We start from the raw sequence: 18,593 nt of genomic DNA, 5'->3' as shown, positions 1-18,593 counted from the left end.
GATTTGAAAATCTTAAAAAATAATACAATAATACGATAAGACAATAATTTAATTGCATTTTGAAAACTAGTACCATTTCGGATTCATAGAACATGAATCACAATGATAAACAGAAAAAATAATTTCCACCAAGAAGAAAAAAATTATCTACCGTGACTGACACAATTTTCCGAAAATAATTATACGACAAAAAAATAATACACAGCGCGTTTGATTTGATCGTGACAATCAATCGAAGTTGCGACAGAAACATATTCAAAACATGGGGTGTTCGGATATCCTGAGAACTACTTTAAAAATATTGGTCAAATGGTTTATCACCCTTTCTCAACAAATTAAATCATCAATTAAAAGACGCCGCAAAAATACGCTTCATTTAATCGCCGTAATAGAAAATTTTCAGGTTCAATTCAATAACATCCCACAGGGTCGATACCCTATTTCACTTCTATAGAAAACAACAAAATTCTGGACTCGAAAAATCGTTTCAATCCTACCTTTTTCACTTCATCCTCGCTGCCGTGCTTCTCTTCTTTATGGACGTGCCGCTCATCGCCGCCTTTCGCTCCCCTCTTCGCCGCTATGGATGTCACGGCAAGCACCAGTAACAAAATCCACGGAGAGTTCCACCGTCGCCACTTAGTCATGATCTTGGAGCAACTGGTAGGTGGAGGGGAAGATTCGTTTTTTAGCAGGCATCTTACTCCGTGACGTATAGCAACCCGTCGGGCGTCATGAATTTGGACTACCAGAGGCATCTATCGGCGAAGAGTCAAACTGTTGAAAAACAAGCCAACATCACCTTTTGCATTCGGATTAACAAGGTGTCCCATGCATGGGATACATTTAGAATTTACGTGAAACATCATTCGGGAAGTTTTCTGAAGTCTTGGTGAACATAGTAAATAAATCAATTTGTGAAAATATGGCGTGGTCTTAAAATAAGTAGTAAAGTTAACTTTTGAGTAAGATGTCGAACGTAGAGTTACAAAATGAGGAGAGGGAGGTATTACTGGCAATTTATGATGGAGATCCGGCCTTTAAGGATTTAACGTCCAATAAGTATCAGTACAAGGTATGTAGCTGGATTGATTAAAATTTCAGATATCACTTAATGTTATTTCGAGAAAAAATTGAATAAATGTGCCTCTATGTTTGCAGTATGGTGAAGATGGTGATCCTAAATCATTTCTTTTGGAGCTGTCGTGGGGTGAGTCGTACCCTACAGATAAGCCAATCGTGAACATGGATACGTTCTACAATAAACACTTGTAAGTTGTGAAATTCTCGCGTTTTCCATGTATTTTGGCAATGGGTATTATGCAATTGTCTGTGAATGATAAGTGGATTAATCAGATTCCTGCGACTGTATTATGGTTGTTGAAGAGAAATTTTGGCTTTAATATTTCTTGCAGAGTTCAAGAGGTGAAAGATCATGTCGTGAATACTATTGGCAAAGAAGCAGAGCAATTTTTGGGCGAAGCCATGACTTACACGTTATTCGAATGGGTGAAGGAGCATTCTGAAGAATTACTCTCGGCGCAACCAGATTCTCCTATCATAGCATCTTCGTCCATAGCGGATGCAGTAAACAACATAACTATATCGGATAATGTGGTAATGTTGCACTACATACACGTAATGACCTAATTCTCGATCATCTTACATTATATTCTCTGTTATTTACCGTTTCATTCAAGAGGCATGTTGTAGCACTCGTTTTCGTCATGAATCTAATTCTTTGCCCCGAAGAATTATTTTAGCAATGTAATAACTACGTTTTGACTTGAGATTTAAAGAATTGACGCTTCAAATTTTAAATGTGACCAGCCACGTTCAAGTACGAATACCGTTACTTGTCATCACAAAGATTATGGAACATTTAAACTACGTTTGGCTAATCACATTGTTAGTATTGTGTTACGTTACGATCGAAGTTGCAAGAAATCGTATAAGGTTTAGTTTTGTGATGAACCTCTACCGTCCATAAAATTAATGGAGTCGGCCAGGATTTCATTTAAATAATGGATACCTGTACAAAAAAACCACAACACACCTATTTTACCATGAACATATCACTAATGGTCTTGCTTAAAACTCTTGTGTTCCCATGAATTCAGCTAATTGTGGGGCAGAAGCCCTTTCATCTGCTCGCAATTTAACTGGCATATTTTTAATTCTCTTTTATCCAGAGGGTGATGCTAAATACACAAGAGAATTGTTCAGACAGTAAAGATTCGAATTTTTAGTTAGCATTCAATGAAGTCTGAATTAGTTTTCCTTTCTATTACTATTACCTTTTCCTTTCTATTATAGCCCCTAAATGGTACTTCGAATGTTCTCTCTGATTTACTATTCATTTATGTGGGCCAGGCAAGAGAAATTTCCTGGAGTAGCTTTATCTGCAAAATATTGGTTAGACAGGAATGTGATAGTAGAGCAAGCTTAGCAATGGACCTATGCTTAAACTGAGACGGTGATCAAATCTCCATCTGATATCTTTGATTTATAAATAGAAGTTCCATAACAGCCTATGCACTGGCCCAACCCGTCCATTCTGTAATATTTTGGTTTCTAATGAGCATAATTCTTACAGATGCAGGAAGGGTTCTGATCATCAGTGAAAATTCATGACATAATTTTTCAATTATCTCTGTCTTCAGTTGCTTTAATTCCCTCTCCACATTTGCTTTTTACACCTGCAAAACCCACTCTCAGACAACTGGTGCATAATGGCAGGTACCATATATTTTATTTTCGCCATAATTAATGTTTTGGTGATAACTCATCATTTTCTGAAGAACATCAAAATTTAACCCTTTAATTGGCTAAATATTTTCTATTTAATCCCCAGTTCATTTCATGTGATAACCTATGATTCTCATTGATGCTAGGGAGTGGTAATCTTGAACTACCATTTGGTCTGTCCAGTGATGGTTGCTTGAGCATTCATGGGTGGATTAGCCTGCCGTCTTGATCTCAAAGAGCAACTCAACTTAATACAGTATTCATTCTCAATCTTGTATTCATACTTGGAATGAGTATTCTCTTGGGAATTTTTCACCTGTAACCAACGGAGCAGAACACCTCTATGTGAAGAATTTAAATTGCTTCCTTGTAAATGCATCCACGGTACTGAGGTTGTATCATTCACATCAAAACATGCCTGATTACAACAAGTTCCAGTGCTCTTGATTTTTATGTTTATTAATTGTTTATACCTACAAGCCTTCAAGTATCAATTTCAGAAATTGAATGGAAGTTGTTTTAAGAAACTCATTAGAGAAAAGTGCCTTATTTTGCTATCACAGAGAATTGTGACTGTTGTAATAGAAATCTGTATGTGGTACAAGTGGACTTGGCCTATACCTATCCTGTGCTTTGTTCATTTATCCTTAGACTGTTGTTATCACTGATATCAATATTGAATATACATAAATGGCCTTCCTTTGATTCTCTCCTGTCTGTAAGCAGTGTACATACAGTACCACAGGCAGGGATGCTTTTGGTATTCTCTTTCATTGAAGCCATTTATCTCCAGAATCTATTATAGTAAGAATAACTAGCAGTGGAGTACTCTGGAACAATCACGTCAGTTGAGTTGGCAGGACTCAAACACTATATTTTGTTTCTTCATATCTGTTGCATCCATGCTTGTTTTAAGCAGAGGTGAAAACACATTAATGAATACACTATGCTCGAGGTTTTGGAGAGAAATCATATCAGACTAGTATGATTTAAACAATCTTGCGGATAGAAATGGTTTCCTCTGGTTCTTGATTATGAAACCTTTAATCAAATACGTAGAATGAAATGATATACTTTTTGCTTTTTCAAAAAGACAAAAAAAACTCTTGACCTGAATGCCATGTGGTGCAAAATTTGACAACAATGGAATTCTTACCACATGAGACTTAAGATCCAAGTTACATAATCGATGATCAGATTTTAAATTCATTATTACAGTCAAGACTGCATTTTTGTTGATCAAGAGTATTTTCTTCCTTTTGCATTGTTCTAGGAGCCCAAGGCACCCAAAGTGAAGAAGGAGCAACTCAGCAAGGCCCAGAAGCGGAAGCAGTGGGAACGTGTCGATGGGAAAGGGGAGAAACCGAGGGGTTGGGACTGGGTGGACATTGTGAAACACCTGTCGCAGACTGGCGCGAAGGCCCCAGACACGTCCGATCCGTGATGTGGCTCACTCAAGCGGCAGTAGGAGTTGATTCACACAAGTGGACCCCCCACTTAACTGATGTGTGAGGGGATGATGGTGTGCTTGCGTAATGGATGGGTTCTTTTTGTGATCAAGCTGTAAACTTTGTGCTCAACGTTTTTCGATGTGGTGTTATATGTGTTCATATCAATGTGTGCATCTCCCCTCCACCCACGAAGATATGCAATCCCAGCCACATGGACGTGATAATAACCATACAATGAATATCATATTACGTGCACCTTAATGGTGTATGTAATAATCCTGCTATGCAATGCACCCGAATGGATCAGAATGCTAGTTGCCATCGGGAGGTGGTTTTTATGAATGTTCTGGTGCTGGATATGATTTTTTTTTTAATTGGCTGGAAATACAACTCAAACAAAATTGAACATGTGGATATGATCCAGCAAGCAGGCATTGTACATTAATGTTTTTGGAATATTTGAAAGTTCCTCATTGAGGCTTCCATGATGGCAAGAAACCCCATCACATGATGTGCCTTTCCAATTCGTGGATGGAGTAGTAACTATTTATAACTCTGAATTATTGTACAGTATGGATGTTGGAAAATTATATCACATTGTTTACAAAACTGAAGTGTTCTTTATTTAAAAATAATTTATAACTTTGTTAGTCGAATGGAATGTCATACCACTTCATGAATTAAGTTTATCACATGTGAAGTTCCCATAAAATTGATTATATTTAAAACATTTATTCCCTACCATGTACCTCTCCATTCATCAACAATGAGTTGATGGCTTGCCGTGACCCATCCTGAAAAATTGAAGATAAAAGACTACATGAAATCACAATCCATGTTGTTAGTAGCAAAATTATCCATGGGATCCACTTGCCTTTGGACTCAATGCCTCCTATGAATTGATCCAGGTCAGCATCAACTAGCTCTTCAACAGAGAGCATGGCTTCAACAGGAAGACGTTGGCATTTGCCCAAAGGTGGAAGTGCTGAATTTGTCGAGTACATTCCCTGTATGTACGTGTTCATTGATTCACGCAAGCGTTCCAAGGGAGATGAGATACTTTTTGTTTTGAGAATTGCCTGAAATAGGGAAATGGAAAAAGTTTCGGTGATATATGCGAAGCAGAAAGAAACACAAAAAAAATTACATTTCAATGAATGAGATCCTCGTTCACCATTTAGCTCCAATGAAATACATGCCAGGGGTTGAAACCATCAAGAAATACAGTACCATGATCAATCCTCAATGTGGGATTTGAGAGCTTTTCTCAATAATTAAATAGATGATGAAGCATTCAGATAAAATTCTGAAACTCTTAATTTAGGAAACATTATTATTTGAAACTAATACACTAGAATCCTTACTCAGAACTGCTTCACTTGGCAATGAGGTTCTCATTTTAAGTTTTAAAGTAAAATAGGCAAGATAAGTATAATGTTTTTGGTGTGATTAATTATGACTGTAATGTACACCAAAAAGGAAAAGACAAACCATTATATTTAAATTCGAGCTCATAAACTCTAAAATACTTCTTCAGCTATCATATTTTTCCATCCTCAATTTTCTAGGTTCTCATAAGTTAAGCAGAGTTATTTATGCAGTTGCTTCTGTATAAACCTACACCCTATCCTATATTTATTGACACCCCAGGAGCAGCAAATGTAAATCCATAGGTAGCGGCTTTGGTTACAAGGTGGATATTTTACGTAAGAGCATTATAGAAATTAAGATGAAGCATATGCTTTAAAATATCCTGTAGGTTAAAATTTGTTGTCTCAGGCATAACTTATGGAATTTGCATTACACATTGAAATGAAGTGATTAACTTTGTGATTCCACACACTTAATTCTAAAAACCCATAAAAAACCTGGCGGTTGAACTTGAAGTTGCCCTTCAGAAAGAAAATATCGTGGTTGTTTCCCAGGAGCTCCTTAAATTCTCACAACTAGAAGTAAAAAAGAAAAAGTATTCTACTGCATATGAGGCAAAGCCCATTACACATTCGGTGACAGAAAAAAATTTGATCATCCAAAAAGCAGATAAAGACAGTGCAGTGGTTGTATTAGAACGAAATACCTATATCACAAAATGCGAAGACTTCACAGGGACAGTAATATTGAAGTACTTCGTTCAGACCAAACCCCCAAGTTTCAACAAGAAATTAATTAATTATATGGACAATTTTGAAAAAGTTTTGTTCTCCTCAGCTCATCCTCTCATTAATAATGTATTTTGTTGGCTAAGATATGTAGACAATGTCTTCTGTGTGTGGACAGGTTCTGATAGGCAACTAGATCAGTTTCTAGCACATCTAAATTCGACCAATTCTAATGTACAATTCACGTGCGAAAAAGAGGAAAAAGGTTCCCTGAATTTCCTCGACCTATCCATTTCTAAAGACAAAGATAGGTTACAGTATTCCATTTTTAGGAAAGAAATGTATACAGATCAATTAATTAATTCTTCTTCAAGGCATTGCTTCACCCAAAAGCTTTTGGCATTTCATGCAATGATCCACTGTTTAACCGCTATCACTATGTCAAAATTCAATGTAAATAAGGAACTCAATGTAATTAAAACGTTAGCAGTAAACAATGGTCATTCAGAAGATCTAATTGATAAAATTTACTGGAATAAACTTACAAAAATAGCCTTAAGCCACATTTACAACCCCGAACATTTAAAAGATCTCACTGCCAAATGGTGGAGAATACTATATCTTGGGACTGTTTCTCAAAAAGTAATTAAAAGTTTTCCTTAACAAAAAATTAAATGTGCCTTTTACAGTGGTTCATGCCTTAAGAAACTGATCTCTCACACTAAAGACAAAGTCCCCAAAAATGAGAGGAGTGGAGTGCATGAGTTAAAGTGCTCAGAATGTAACAAAGTATATTGGGCAAACAGGACGAACATTTAAAGAAAGAATTAAAGAATACCAAACGTGTAAGAAATAAGAATATAACATCCCTCTTTGCAAAGCACTTCATCGAAAGTGACCACAACAGTGACTTTGTGACAAAAATTATTCATTTTGAAGAAAAAGGTCAAAGGCTCGATGCTTTGGAGCAGTTAGAAATTTTGAAATGTGTCCGTTGGAAAGATGAACTTATTAACGAAATTTTGTATCCCTCCCACTCCCCATTCCTAGACCTAGCACTCTTCTATGTCAAAAATGTAATTCTCTTTTCTTCCCAGCTACATTGTAACCTTTTTACCCCTCCAACCTCCCTCTCTGACCAACTATGAGAAGGTATATATAGCCAGCGTGCTTCTATGAGGACCACCTGATGATGACGTTCAACGTCGAAACCTGGGCCGTGTTTTTTAAAATAAATTGTGTGGAATTACAAAGTTAATTATTTCATTTCAATATCCTCTAGATTCATTGACTAGTAATGTACCTAATCCCACTTGTGTGCTGATGGGGAGGTGGCTGAAACTAAAATTTTCCACTTTTTATTCAACAAAATCCAGTTTATTGGCACTTATTCAAAAAGTAAACAATTAGCCAAGGGTAGTAGATAAATAATGAATGACATTCTTCATTACTACTTTTTATGCCAACTGATCTTGATATGCATTTAGTAAAAACTAATGAAGCATTCTTAAAGCCATGAAAAATGTATCATTATATTTAAACTAGTAATTAGATAGTCACTAGATAATAATTCCCCATCAATTTATTCATCCTAGTTTCCCATAGCCACTCTCTGTAGGATACTACCAAGGGTCCAGTAGTGAAAACTAAAAACTAATTTTCAATTCACATGTATTCTGACACATAGGTTATATAAAACATTCATATTTAGGGGAAGGTATACATATAGCAAGTTTTGTAGATATCATGCCTCTAAATGGCCTAATTACAAATACTTGAAATTGGTTTTCAATGCTTGGTTGATGATGTCTTAGGTGTCATTTCCTTGAATTATATTTCATAAAGCTTTGATAGAGTCAACAATTTAGAAATTTAACTTTGTTGCCACCCTTGAAGCTCAATAATTTATCCATCTAGAGAATTCAAAATTTATGGCAATCCAACAGAGAAAAAAGTTCAGAGTTACATACTTGTCGTTTTTAGTAAGCTCTTAGTTCAAACAACTATCACAAAAAGGCCAATTTCAAGCAACACTTCAAAAAAGTTTCTCAACAGAAAACAACTTTTATAATTTGAAAATGAATGCTAAGATTAGAGAATGGGATCTTTTTTATCCAAGGGCTACCAGGTTAATTACATTTTCAGATTGAAAAATTATGACATATCCCAGGATTTTGGGTTTGGGGCCTATAAATTTAGGTGAACTTTTTACATGCTGAGAAGGAATCTCTTAAAAGCCCAAACTAGGATTTCATTGAAAGTCTATCCCCAAAAAATTTCAAGCATACAATATTGTTTTGTTCACAATTTGCAAAGTCTTCCATTGAATCAGGCACCACCAACATTTTAGTTAAACATTTACTTTACTTGTGATTCTTTTATATTCACTACTTCCCAGTACAATTAAGGTGACCCATCTGTCCTGATAAGCCATTCCTGGCTTGCTATCAGTTGCCCCAAAGACCAAGCCACTGGAGTTATCATAGCACCCAAGGTGACTCTCAAATCAACAAACAATGTTTTAACATGCAAGCATGTTACCCACCTTTCAAAGGCAGCTTTCCAGTGCTTTCTGCTCGAATGCAGATGAGGGTTTATTCTACAGAGTTTTTAATATTCCCATTCCATTGTGAACTTGAAGTAAAATACTAAGCAAGAGTAAACTTCACCTTATTGGCTCACGGCCCAGCTATACAATCAATTATTTTTAATAAAGACTGTACACTCCACTATACCCCTATCTCTAGTACCTAAATAATTTTAAATATACATCCATTTCTGGCACAATTCAGCTTAAAACTTGAAATAATTTGCTCTACATGCTATGAAAGCACTTCCACATGATAGAAAAATATCTATAGGTTGGATCCAATTCAAAACCTATTTAAGTTAGATTACATTAGAATGAATCTCATTAATGTGGAAATTCATTTGTAAAACTTAATTTATGTAAAAAAAATTCCTTTTTGGAATATTGATCCCTCAGCAACCATTGTTACTGTGTGAGGAATCTTTAAATGGCATAATTGCAAGGACCTACACAGACATCATTTGCATATTAATGAATAGTTTTTTACTCTTGAATAAATAAACTTATAAAACCACCAAATATCTAAATTTAGTGTCACAGAATTGAATGCAAAAATTAGCATCACTAACCCAATTCTGATTACGTGAGACAACACAAGGAAGAATTCTGAAAACTATATCAAGTTCTCTACACATGGCTTTTACTTAAAACTTTGAATCAGTCATATTTGATAATTATTTATCAATATGACTACTTAAATAAGACATCAATTTCGTGGATTTATTGCACAAATTCTAAAAGGAGCTTACTATTCACTGGTACCAATGGAATTTTCATTGAAATGTGTGATATCTTAAAATATGTTGGATGGTAAAAATTCCATTCAATGCAATGTAACAGCATTAAGATGCCTTCCCATAGGAACATAATGAGCACAAGGTGTGACAGAGTATTAAACAATCCCATTTACACTTTACTGCCCACCTCACACCATAGACAATGAATAACACATTTAAGAGGGAGCACTGAGAGGCAAAAAAATTATGGCATGGATTGACAACATTGACCTTCCAAATGAAATTTCATTAAAATAAAGTACATCAGTACCAGGGCTTATTCCTGTACAAATACTTCCAACGGCTTGCCTGAATAATTAGGGTTAGGGGCCACCAGCTGAAACACCTGGAAATTTATAGTTTCCCATTGGCCAGACTGCTAAGATATGTACCAGTGTCACAATTAAATTATTTGAAGTGCAACTATCAACTTATCACTCGAATACTTCCTCATGACATATCATAGGGAGAGCAACAAATTAAGAACAACTCAAAATATAACTAACCAGTGGCTCCTTGGAGGCGAGGCAAGTTGATATCCCTAGAAGCACAGCATGGAAGTAGGCCTTGATCACATCCTGTGGTGTCTCACCTTGCTTGAGAATCACATGTATACACCGTTTCTTTGCATCAACAATAAGCAAGTATGGTCTTTGCTTCTGAATATTTGTAACTAGCTTCAGTAGTTCGGCTTTACATTTTACTGATGATGACGCTGATGACAGTGATACTCCTAATTTGATCTTGAAACCACACAGTAGCTTATCTGTAATGATATTGATAGGGAAGATTCACAAATTAATGTATCTACAAGGGGTAGTCAAATTTTAGGATGTCTCAGGGCTACAGAAAAGGTTGTTCTCGAAGCCAACAAATCCAGCCAGAAATATGTATGAGCTATGAAGAATGATGACAAACTATCCTACAAGGACATAAAAAAATATTCTGCAAAATTAAGTTTTTTGTGAATAAATGCAAAAAAATAAGGTCAAATATGAGTTGAAGAACTAACAAGTTGGACAATGACGATATAAACAGCTAGATTGCATGAAGCCAAACTTGTATGACTCTATTCTCCCCTATTGTGCACTGTAATAATGTTATGGCACATAAAATATCATTTCAAGTTGAATATCTACTCCTCGGATGAGTCTTACATTATTTTTGTGTAAAAAGATGAAGTTTTTTGTTTACCTTTTAAAATTTACATGATATTTGCAGTCAATTGGATAATGCAACAAGATATTCTAGAGCATTGCCCATGTGTATTGTCCATTACTACAATCACTACTGACAACGATTGTAGCAGGACATATCCATGGGCGACACAAATAGTTGATCCCTATAAGAATAACGTCGAAATATAACTCTTAAGTATATAAAATATTCATCTCTTTACTCTAAGGGCTAAATAATACAGAAATACACCACATTTTCTAGCATCACATTATTTCACTAAAATAAGGAAAATCTTGTGAACAAGAACGAGGAAGACCACTCAATTAAAATTATTTTAAATTGATATTATCCTCTGAATAACACCGAATGAAAAACACACTTAATGAAAAACTATTAATGAATAAAATGAAATAAAGTATAACGACGGAATTCCATCATTTAATTCCATTAAAAACTTCTGATTTGATAGTATATAGTAGAGCTAGAAGAAGAAAAAATTGATTTTCATCTAAACATTTCTTTATTAAAGTTTCCACGAGACTGTTCAAAGGAAAGGTCACCCAATATCTGAATTCAACAGTTCAAATATACTCGAGGAAAAATTTGATGATGAAAAAATGGTTTTGTCGGTTGTAACAACTAAAGGCTCCAGCTATTATGTTTTTCACACAGCACATAGGTGATGAAACATCATTCTGGAAGTGACACAAACCATGTGAGCCACATCATGCATTAATGGCCTGATCATTAATGAAAAAGCTATTGTAGCTTTTATTTAGGACCTCATTTCCTATACAAATTTTTGAGATAACAACTTGCTATGCTCCATTCAGTTTGCAGTTTATATTCCAATTTAGATAAAAACTGTATCTTCTAAATTGGTAAATGCATTAAAAGAAATTTCCCTTCAACTACAAAAGAGAGTAACAACAAAAATTGCTTTAGATTCTTCCATGATTCAATCTAAACCTTTCATGCCCTAAATGTTAAAATAAATGGGACCACATTAACACAAGATACCCCTCACACTTACCTGATATTCCATGTCCAAGAAAAGCAGATTCTCGCTCATTGACTAATTCAGGCGAGAGGATGCTACCTCGTGAGATATAGGTCTCCAATAGAATTAGAAAACGAGGGTTGTTCAATGTCCGAAATTTAATTGACTTCACTGCTTTGTAGTTGGCATATAAGTGCATCATGGTGAGCAAAACAAAGAGCTTCCACTCCAAACTCAAAAGTAGAGAAAGAATTACATAGGATCATTCTCCAAAGGTGCATGAACATCTATTTGTTCCTGAACTCATTTCACAAAAAGACCTCCACGATTGATATGCAAATACAGGAGGCATAAGGGAGTATAGAGATAATTCAAAGAACAACACAGTTTCTATACTTACTGAGTAGACCAAATGTAGGACAGAAGTAAAACGCTAGTCATGGATGCTAATAAGTTGACTAAGGTTTCCTGACTTCCATCTTTGGCTGACACATCCGCCATGTTATTTCTGATGGACTGCAAAAAGATACATTTAAAATAGACTAACAGAAATACTGAAAATGGTCATAACAGTGGAGTACATCAAAAATAAAATGCACACCTGGTGCTGAGTGATGGCAGCCCTTGTGGCCCCGCCAGCAACCCCGACAATGGCTTTCAGGCTAGTCGAAAGGCATAATACAAGGGTTACATAGCCATAAGTGTAAGGTAACAACATCTCTATGACCATGGCTGCATCATTGATGATGTCGGCCACAAGCCTCCACTGTTTGCAGTTGGAATCAAGAGCAGAACTGGTGATGGAAATAGAGACAGCAGGAGAGTGAGTTGATTGCTTGCTACCAATTTTGCAAGAAGTACAACATCAGAGAACTACACAGTGGCAGGACTGCAGAGATTTACAAATACAGTAACCAACCCGAAGGTTGGTTCGATAGTGATGATAAGAGCACATAATACTAATCCCTATATGGCATGTGAAACTCATGCATTAACAGGGCAGATTTGCTGGTTCATTTCCATATTATTACTTGATATTCTACTGGTTAAGGTAGATTTAGGATGAGCACAGCTTATACAATGTATTAACTGCCTCTCCTAACCAAAACACATAACCTGAAATTAAATTATACAGTAAGTCCCTCTTCAATTTCATATACTTATTTCCTCCATTTCATCCAACATACCTATCCTATTCCTACCCCTTCCTTGTTTGCCCAATGCTCTCACCTCTTCCACAATCTTCAACATCCCATTCCCAATTAAAATGCTCTTAATCCATCTTTCCTGCCTCCTTTTATTTTTCCCAACAATCCTCTCTCTTCTCCCATCATGCCTGGCACCACCTCATTTGTTTTCCCTTCTGCACACTTCACCTTTTCCATTCTTCTCCACACCCACATTTCAAATACCTCCAATCTATACCTATCATCCTGCTACAATCATTTCCATATACTCATTGTGATTTTCCAGAAAGAGATGGCACTAAAAATATCACAGAGATTGGGTGGGAAAAGAGAGGGTATTAACAGAGGAATCATCTTGAATTTAAGCCAGATCCACCAGTCAGTAGCCAAGCACTCTAACCACTGAACTAACATACCCCTAAAAACAACTGAAGGGGTAACACTTTACCATATATATCAAGACTATGCGAGGCAGTAAATAATACAGAGTGCTATGCACAGCATTATACCAATGTAGTACACATAAATACAAATATATTTCATTGACTGATTACCCAAAGCAAGACACTAGCATTGATGAATGAAGTGCACTACACCTTACCATGCACTTTTACAGTTTATTCTTTATTTCCTTAATGCATTTTAAATCCATTTCCACTTATATGTATTTGGCACAAAGTAAACTGTCCATAAGTGAAAACCAAGGATACCTGATCAGTACATTCAGGGCCATTTAATATTAATGTAAGTAATTACAAGTAAAATAAATAAGAATTACAAAAATATATCTTCATCCATTAAGATTTTATCTATACTATGAAAATAATCTGGTGAACGAAAGTAATAAAAATATCCATAAAAAGAAATTGATTGGAAAAAAGTAAAAAAAACAACCTGTTAAGAGGGAATTTTTATACACACCTAGGTAGGCAAGTTGTGATAAAATAATAGGTCTGGGGGAATAGATAAATCATTATTATGAAATAATGACAGAGAGGGATGGATCACGTAAATTAATGCAATTTCTAAGTAATTACTATCAATTTTCAGGCGCATAGAATTGACCCGAAAATCATAAATTATCAAAGAAATACCTGATTATTCTAACTTGATGATGCAGGCTGAAATTACATTCCCAAAATAATCTGCTTAAGGATGGTTCCATCTGCATCAAAAGTCAGAAGAAGACCCCAAAAATTTAAAGTTATAATTTTCCTTTGATTTCATTACCAATTGAAAGCATTCCCATTAAAATATTAGGTCAAATATAATAATAACACCACACTACCATATGGATAAGTGAAATAATATGCTAACCCATTATAGTCCCAAATGAAGTCAATTTAGATTAAGGATGGGAAAAGATTTTGATATTCTAAAGGCAAATTAGGAAACCTTTGTTTACCCCCTGGCCAGGTTAAACCACGGCAACCATTTCCAACGATTTCACTTAGTTATTCCTCGGGTAGGTGATATGAGCCACAGCTAATTAAAATGGCATTCCTTTTTAAAGAAGTCAAGAGAAAGTGAGAATGTACATAATGAATTATGGCCACATTTTTCCTATGGCTGGGTGTCTCAAGTATCTAGTTGGAATTCTACTCAACTCATGTTTCAATGTAATATGGGAAAGTAAACCAATTTGATTGCTGAAAAAGTGACAACAATTAAAGAAAAATTTGGATCTGATTTTTCAATCCAATATAATCTACTTTTATCATCAGAGTAATCATTTGTTGGCATTAATCGATGCACATAGTATAGGGCATCGCCTATAATAATGAGAGAGCTATATATTTTTCACTTCAAGTTGGATTGGCTATGGTGCACCATTGTATATATGAGTTGCACATATTTTTAGAAATTTACAGCACACTATATTTTCCATGAAATATGAAAATAAGTTATTAAATACATAAAAACTTTTTCTTATAACGAGAGTAATTTTGCTTGGTTTCAACACAATATGCATTCCCATGAACCTTAGTTTTTTGGTTTATCTTTGTAATTGGTTTACACCATTAATATACTAGATATCATACCTTTTCCACCAGGAGAACAATATGCTACCAATCATTCCAGTTCCATGTTTTACAATCCATGTAATTGTTGCAGCAAGTGGAGTAGCAGTGCTGTCACCTACACCTACTCCTTCCATTATAGCTCGAGTTGCAAGTGTATTTGTTATTGTACTACAGAATGCCTTTAACCCAAACAAAGAAACAACTAGTTAGCATAATGCCTACAACCGAGACATGGGAAAGGTATATAGCTAAAAAAATTACTTCTCCATAGTTAAAAAAAACACTATAATAGCGCAGTACCAACCTATACCTTTCATTTCAGGATTACTCATTAACAAAAAATACCAAGTCTACCGTGGAATTCCACCGAACATGATTTTTTACTCACTAAACATATAGATCACCCACAACTGATGTACAAAAGGTAGCGTTTAGTCATTCTATTTATACCATTTCAACTACCATACCCCCAGTGAAGTCTATGCTATACATATTTTAAATCAAGTGAAAGATATTATTTACCTGTATAGTGTCCCATTTCTGATAATTGAAATAGTCATCACTGACACTATGTGGATACCCTCCAGGCAGAAATATTTGTCTGAAGAAGCTAGTTATGCTCTCCAATACTGTTCTATGAATCCTTAATTCAGACCTAATTTTGACGATGCTTTCTTGATCTGTTGGAGAAACCAAGGGTTCATAATGCCAGAGAAAATATCTATTTAGCAAGGAACAGTCATTTTATTATAAATTGACAATACCTGGAGGCTTGATATAAGATACCTCTAAACCATTAGGGCCGTATTTTTCCTTAAATATAACTTGATGTTGCATGTTGAAAACTGAGCGACAACGTCAACATTAAAATAAATGCAAAAACATCGCTACCTCAAATTTTACACAATACCGAAATGAATTCAAATGCACGTCACATTCATGGAGATAACTGCCACCTAGGAGCCACTTTCCAAAACAAACGTTAAACGAAAATATATGATTATTATATGTTTTTCCAGCTATTTATTTGAAATATTTTTGAACATTTTTGTTAATTAAATAATTTATTTATAAAACTGGTTCCTTCATTTATCGTAATAGAAACTTTTTGAGTTTTTATCATGATGTTATTGTATGGTCGAGTGCCTAGGTCGGCCGAGAGATGTCAGTGTGCCAGTAGCCTCGCAGACGACAATCCGTCAATGCTATTACCGCGAAACTTTCAGTAGGAACGCGTGTGCCGATGCATAGATACGACTCTATGAAGTTTTGAAGTGTTTTTTGTGATCACGGGAAATGCTTACAGGAAAATGCCGGGTTATCAGATGAGTTTCGCCGGAACTGCCAACAGCGTGCTTCTTTGTAATCTGTGCAAATTTCCAATGAGAGATCCGGTCCAGATCACAACATGCGGCCACCGATTCTGCGACACCTGCCTACAATCTTACCTAAGGTAACGTCTTTAAGTTAACCTCAATTATTTTCCTTGTTCATTTTAATTTATCGTTCTTTATCACAACCTGGCATTCCAATGACATCCCTTTCCTGTGTCCTCTTTAAACGCGAGTCTTCAATTGCTACTTTATCACGTCCAAATTGCTGTCGATTTATTTTATTTTTGTTGAAATAACTGTGCCATTTTTATTTACGTTTTTTTTCTTTCGTTTTATTCAGGGGCTTCACGTTGTCATTTCGTCCTGTCTCGGGAATGTTGCTGCATGTTACTCGCGCTTTCTTCATTGAATTGGAGCGTGCTTATATTTTGTTGTTGTTCCTTTATTATTCCATAATTATCATTAAAATAAATTGTACAGGGATCATCGGTGGCGAGTACATATAATCTGTTTTTCAGTGCAACGGTGACTCCTAGGGGGCTGGGACAGACGGACCTGCCGTGGAAACCTAAGGTGGTCTCTTTGTCGACTCCCCAGTGGGGAGTCAGCGAGAACCGTAGACTGATAATTAATTAACGCGCGCGTGTTAAGGATTGAGGGCGGAGGAGGAAAGGGAGGGTGCTTCTCGAGTGGGATGAATTCGTTTGCGTACGTTTTCGAGTGCCTTGGTAGCTCATCTGTTTCTTTACCTCCCTCTCCTCTTTTACACATCTACCAACCTTGAAATCATTCTGTCACCACCGTCCCAAGTCCGCGTAATTTTCACAACGTCATAATATCCAACACAATCCGTGGTAGTTACACTGCCTTGGTTTCGACAGCGTTTCCTTTTTTTTCCAGTTTCCTTATATTATGTACCCTGCTCGCCCTTTCCGATCTCCAAAAGGTTTTCCAGTTCCTGGGAGGGGAAATACGTCGCTTTGTGTTCGCGCCCGAGCTTTGTCACTCGCCCCGGGCGGTACACGTGTATTTTATGCAGTGGGACCGCCCGCCACGTTCTGAAACTCCGTGGGTTGAACTAACTCTACAAAAATATTTTACATATAGGTCCGCTCCCGAGTGTGTGTGTGTGTGTGTGGGCGTGTATACGCGATATACTATATATCCCTCGGGGGTGGAGGGCCCCGTTTGCTGGGAAGTGAGCCGGGCACGGAAGAAAGATTTCAAGAATGAAAGATAAATCAACTTCGAAAGGCGGACGGTGTTTGACTTGTGCGCGGCCTTTTGTTGGATTTTGCACCGCCCATGGGCTTGGGACAGAGAGCGTGTCTGGGAGAGGAGAGGGGTTCCGGCTGTCCCAGCCTCCCATTTAATATTCCTCGCTCCAACGCAAGGCACGAAGTTCGAAAGGAGGAGGCGACGTCTTTTTCCGCGTGATATTGTATTTTCACCTTCTGATTTTTTTAAATGTAACTTTTATAACCACTCGCTGAGAGTTTCTAGAGGAAAATATTCAAAGGCGTGAAAGGGGGGGGGGATTTCCACTGAAAAGAGGACTTGATGTTTTCAAATCTTCAAATATAAAGTGAGCGGGGTAGGTTTCAATGCTTTTAACAGGTCAAAACTATAGAGTTGGGTCGCCTTCCTGTCATCGTTTTGTGTCTGACAACCACATACACATGATGATGTTTTTAAAAATCATTTTAGTAGTGACAAACGCATACATGAATTGATTTGACAGCGCTGTATTATATCAACTAGAGATAATTATTGCCAAAGCGATTGATTGCCCAGTAAACTAAACTTGGAGAGGGAGCTATATGGCATACTATCACCTGCGATATTATAGCAATTAATACTGATTTTGTCTTTATTACAATAATGACCAGTTACTTTGAACCACTTGCGACATTACCAGACCTTGTAATTTTGTGCAGGATCTTATAGTGACATTTAGCCTCGTTCCACTAGTTATTTCAACGCCATTCACAGTATTAATACCTAAGAGTATTGTTCTTATTTCGATCATTATTTTTTGGATACACTTGCGAACGGACTTACGTAGAGAAACGGGCCCGCGTTATCGAAAATTCCGAAGGGACACGCATGGTTGCCCATTCTTGTGGTGATTTTCCTCACCAGAGCACGAGTGAGTGATGGAAGGGAGAATGATAATAGATGTATCGCCTCATCGTGGCGTTGGAA

The 18,593-nt window shown here is 36.4% G+C and overlaps 3 protein-coding genes across 3 annotated transcripts in view; 1 reads left to right on the top strand and 2 right to left on the bottom strand.

Moving 5' to 3' along the window:
- The window catches only part of LOC139692480 (uncharacterized), a 228,952-nt gene extending 228,305 nt beyond the window's left edge, over positions 1–647 (bottom strand). Inside the window, exon 1 of the mRNA XM_071590697.1 lies at positions 498–647. Within this exon, the coding sequence (XP_071446798.1) occupies positions 498–647 (150 nt within the window). The remainder of the gene's footprint in view (positions 1–497) is intronic.
- Positions 648–809: 162 nt separating this feature from the next.
- LOC139692248 (RWD domain-containing protein 4) lies at positions 810–4,802 on the top strand. The gene is made up of 4 exons (XM_071590320.1): positions 810–1,075; positions 1,162–1,271; positions 1,416–1,617; positions 4,022–4,802. Exons 1-4 carry the CDS (start codon positions 971–973, stop codon positions 4,190–4,192), a joined length of 588 nt encoding a protein of 195 aa, XP_071446421.1. The 5' UTR covers positions 810–970; the 3' UTR covers positions 4,193–4,802.
- On the bottom strand, positions 4,695–15,989 carry LOC139692247 (RUS family member 1). Its single transcript, XM_071590319.1, has 9 exons — positions 15,819–15,989; positions 15,577–15,734; positions 15,073–15,233; positions 12,445–12,637; positions 12,244–12,359; positions 11,877–12,076; positions 10,171–10,430; positions 5,074–5,278; positions 4,695–4,993 (listed from the first exon to the last, which is right to left on the bottom strand). Exons 1-9 carry the CDS (start codon positions 15,889–15,891, stop codon positions 4,938–4,940), a joined length of 1,422 nt encoding a protein of 473 aa, XP_071446420.1. The 5' UTR covers positions 15,892–15,989; the 3' UTR covers positions 4,695–4,937.
- Positions 15,990–18,593: the final 2,604 nt, after the last annotated feature.

Source organism: Hetaerina americana, unplaced genomic scaffold, assembly GCF_022747635.1.
Source record: "Hetaerina americana unplaced genomic scaffold, ioHetAmer1.1.p SCAF_4, whole genome shotgun sequence".
Lineage (NCBI taxonomy): Eukaryota > Metazoa > Arthropoda > Insecta > Odonata > Calopterygidae > Hetaerina > Hetaerina americana.
This window is presented reverse-complemented; position numbering and strand designations above follow the sequence as displayed.

Excerpts from the sequence above, each read along its gene's own strand:
- LOC139692248 (XM_071590320.1), top strand. The coding sequence starts at position 971 with ATGTCGAACGTAGAGTTACAAAATGAGGAGAGGGAGGTATTACTGGCA. Across the intron at positions 1,076-1,161 it reads CCAATAAGTATCAGTACAAG|TATGGTGAAGATGGTGATCC; the intron begins GTATGTAGCTGG and ends CTATGTTTGCAG. Across the intron at positions 1,618-4,021 it reads TAACTATATCGGATAATGTG|GAGCCCAAGGCACCCAAAGT; the intron begins GTAATGTTGCAC and ends GCATTGTTCTAG.
- LOC139692247 (XM_071590319.1), bottom strand. The coding sequence starts at position 15,891 with ATGCAACATCAAGTTATATTTAAGGAAAAATACGGCCCTAATGGTTTA. Across the intron at positions 5,279-10,170 it reads TCGCCTCCAAGGAGCCACTG|GCAATTCTCAAAACAAAAAG; the intron begins GTTAGTTATATT and ends TCCCTATTTCAG. Across the intron at positions 4,994-5,073 it reads AGGAGGCATTGAGTCCAAAG|GATGGGTCACGGCAAGCCAT; the intron begins GCAAGTGGATCC and ends TCAATTTTTCAG.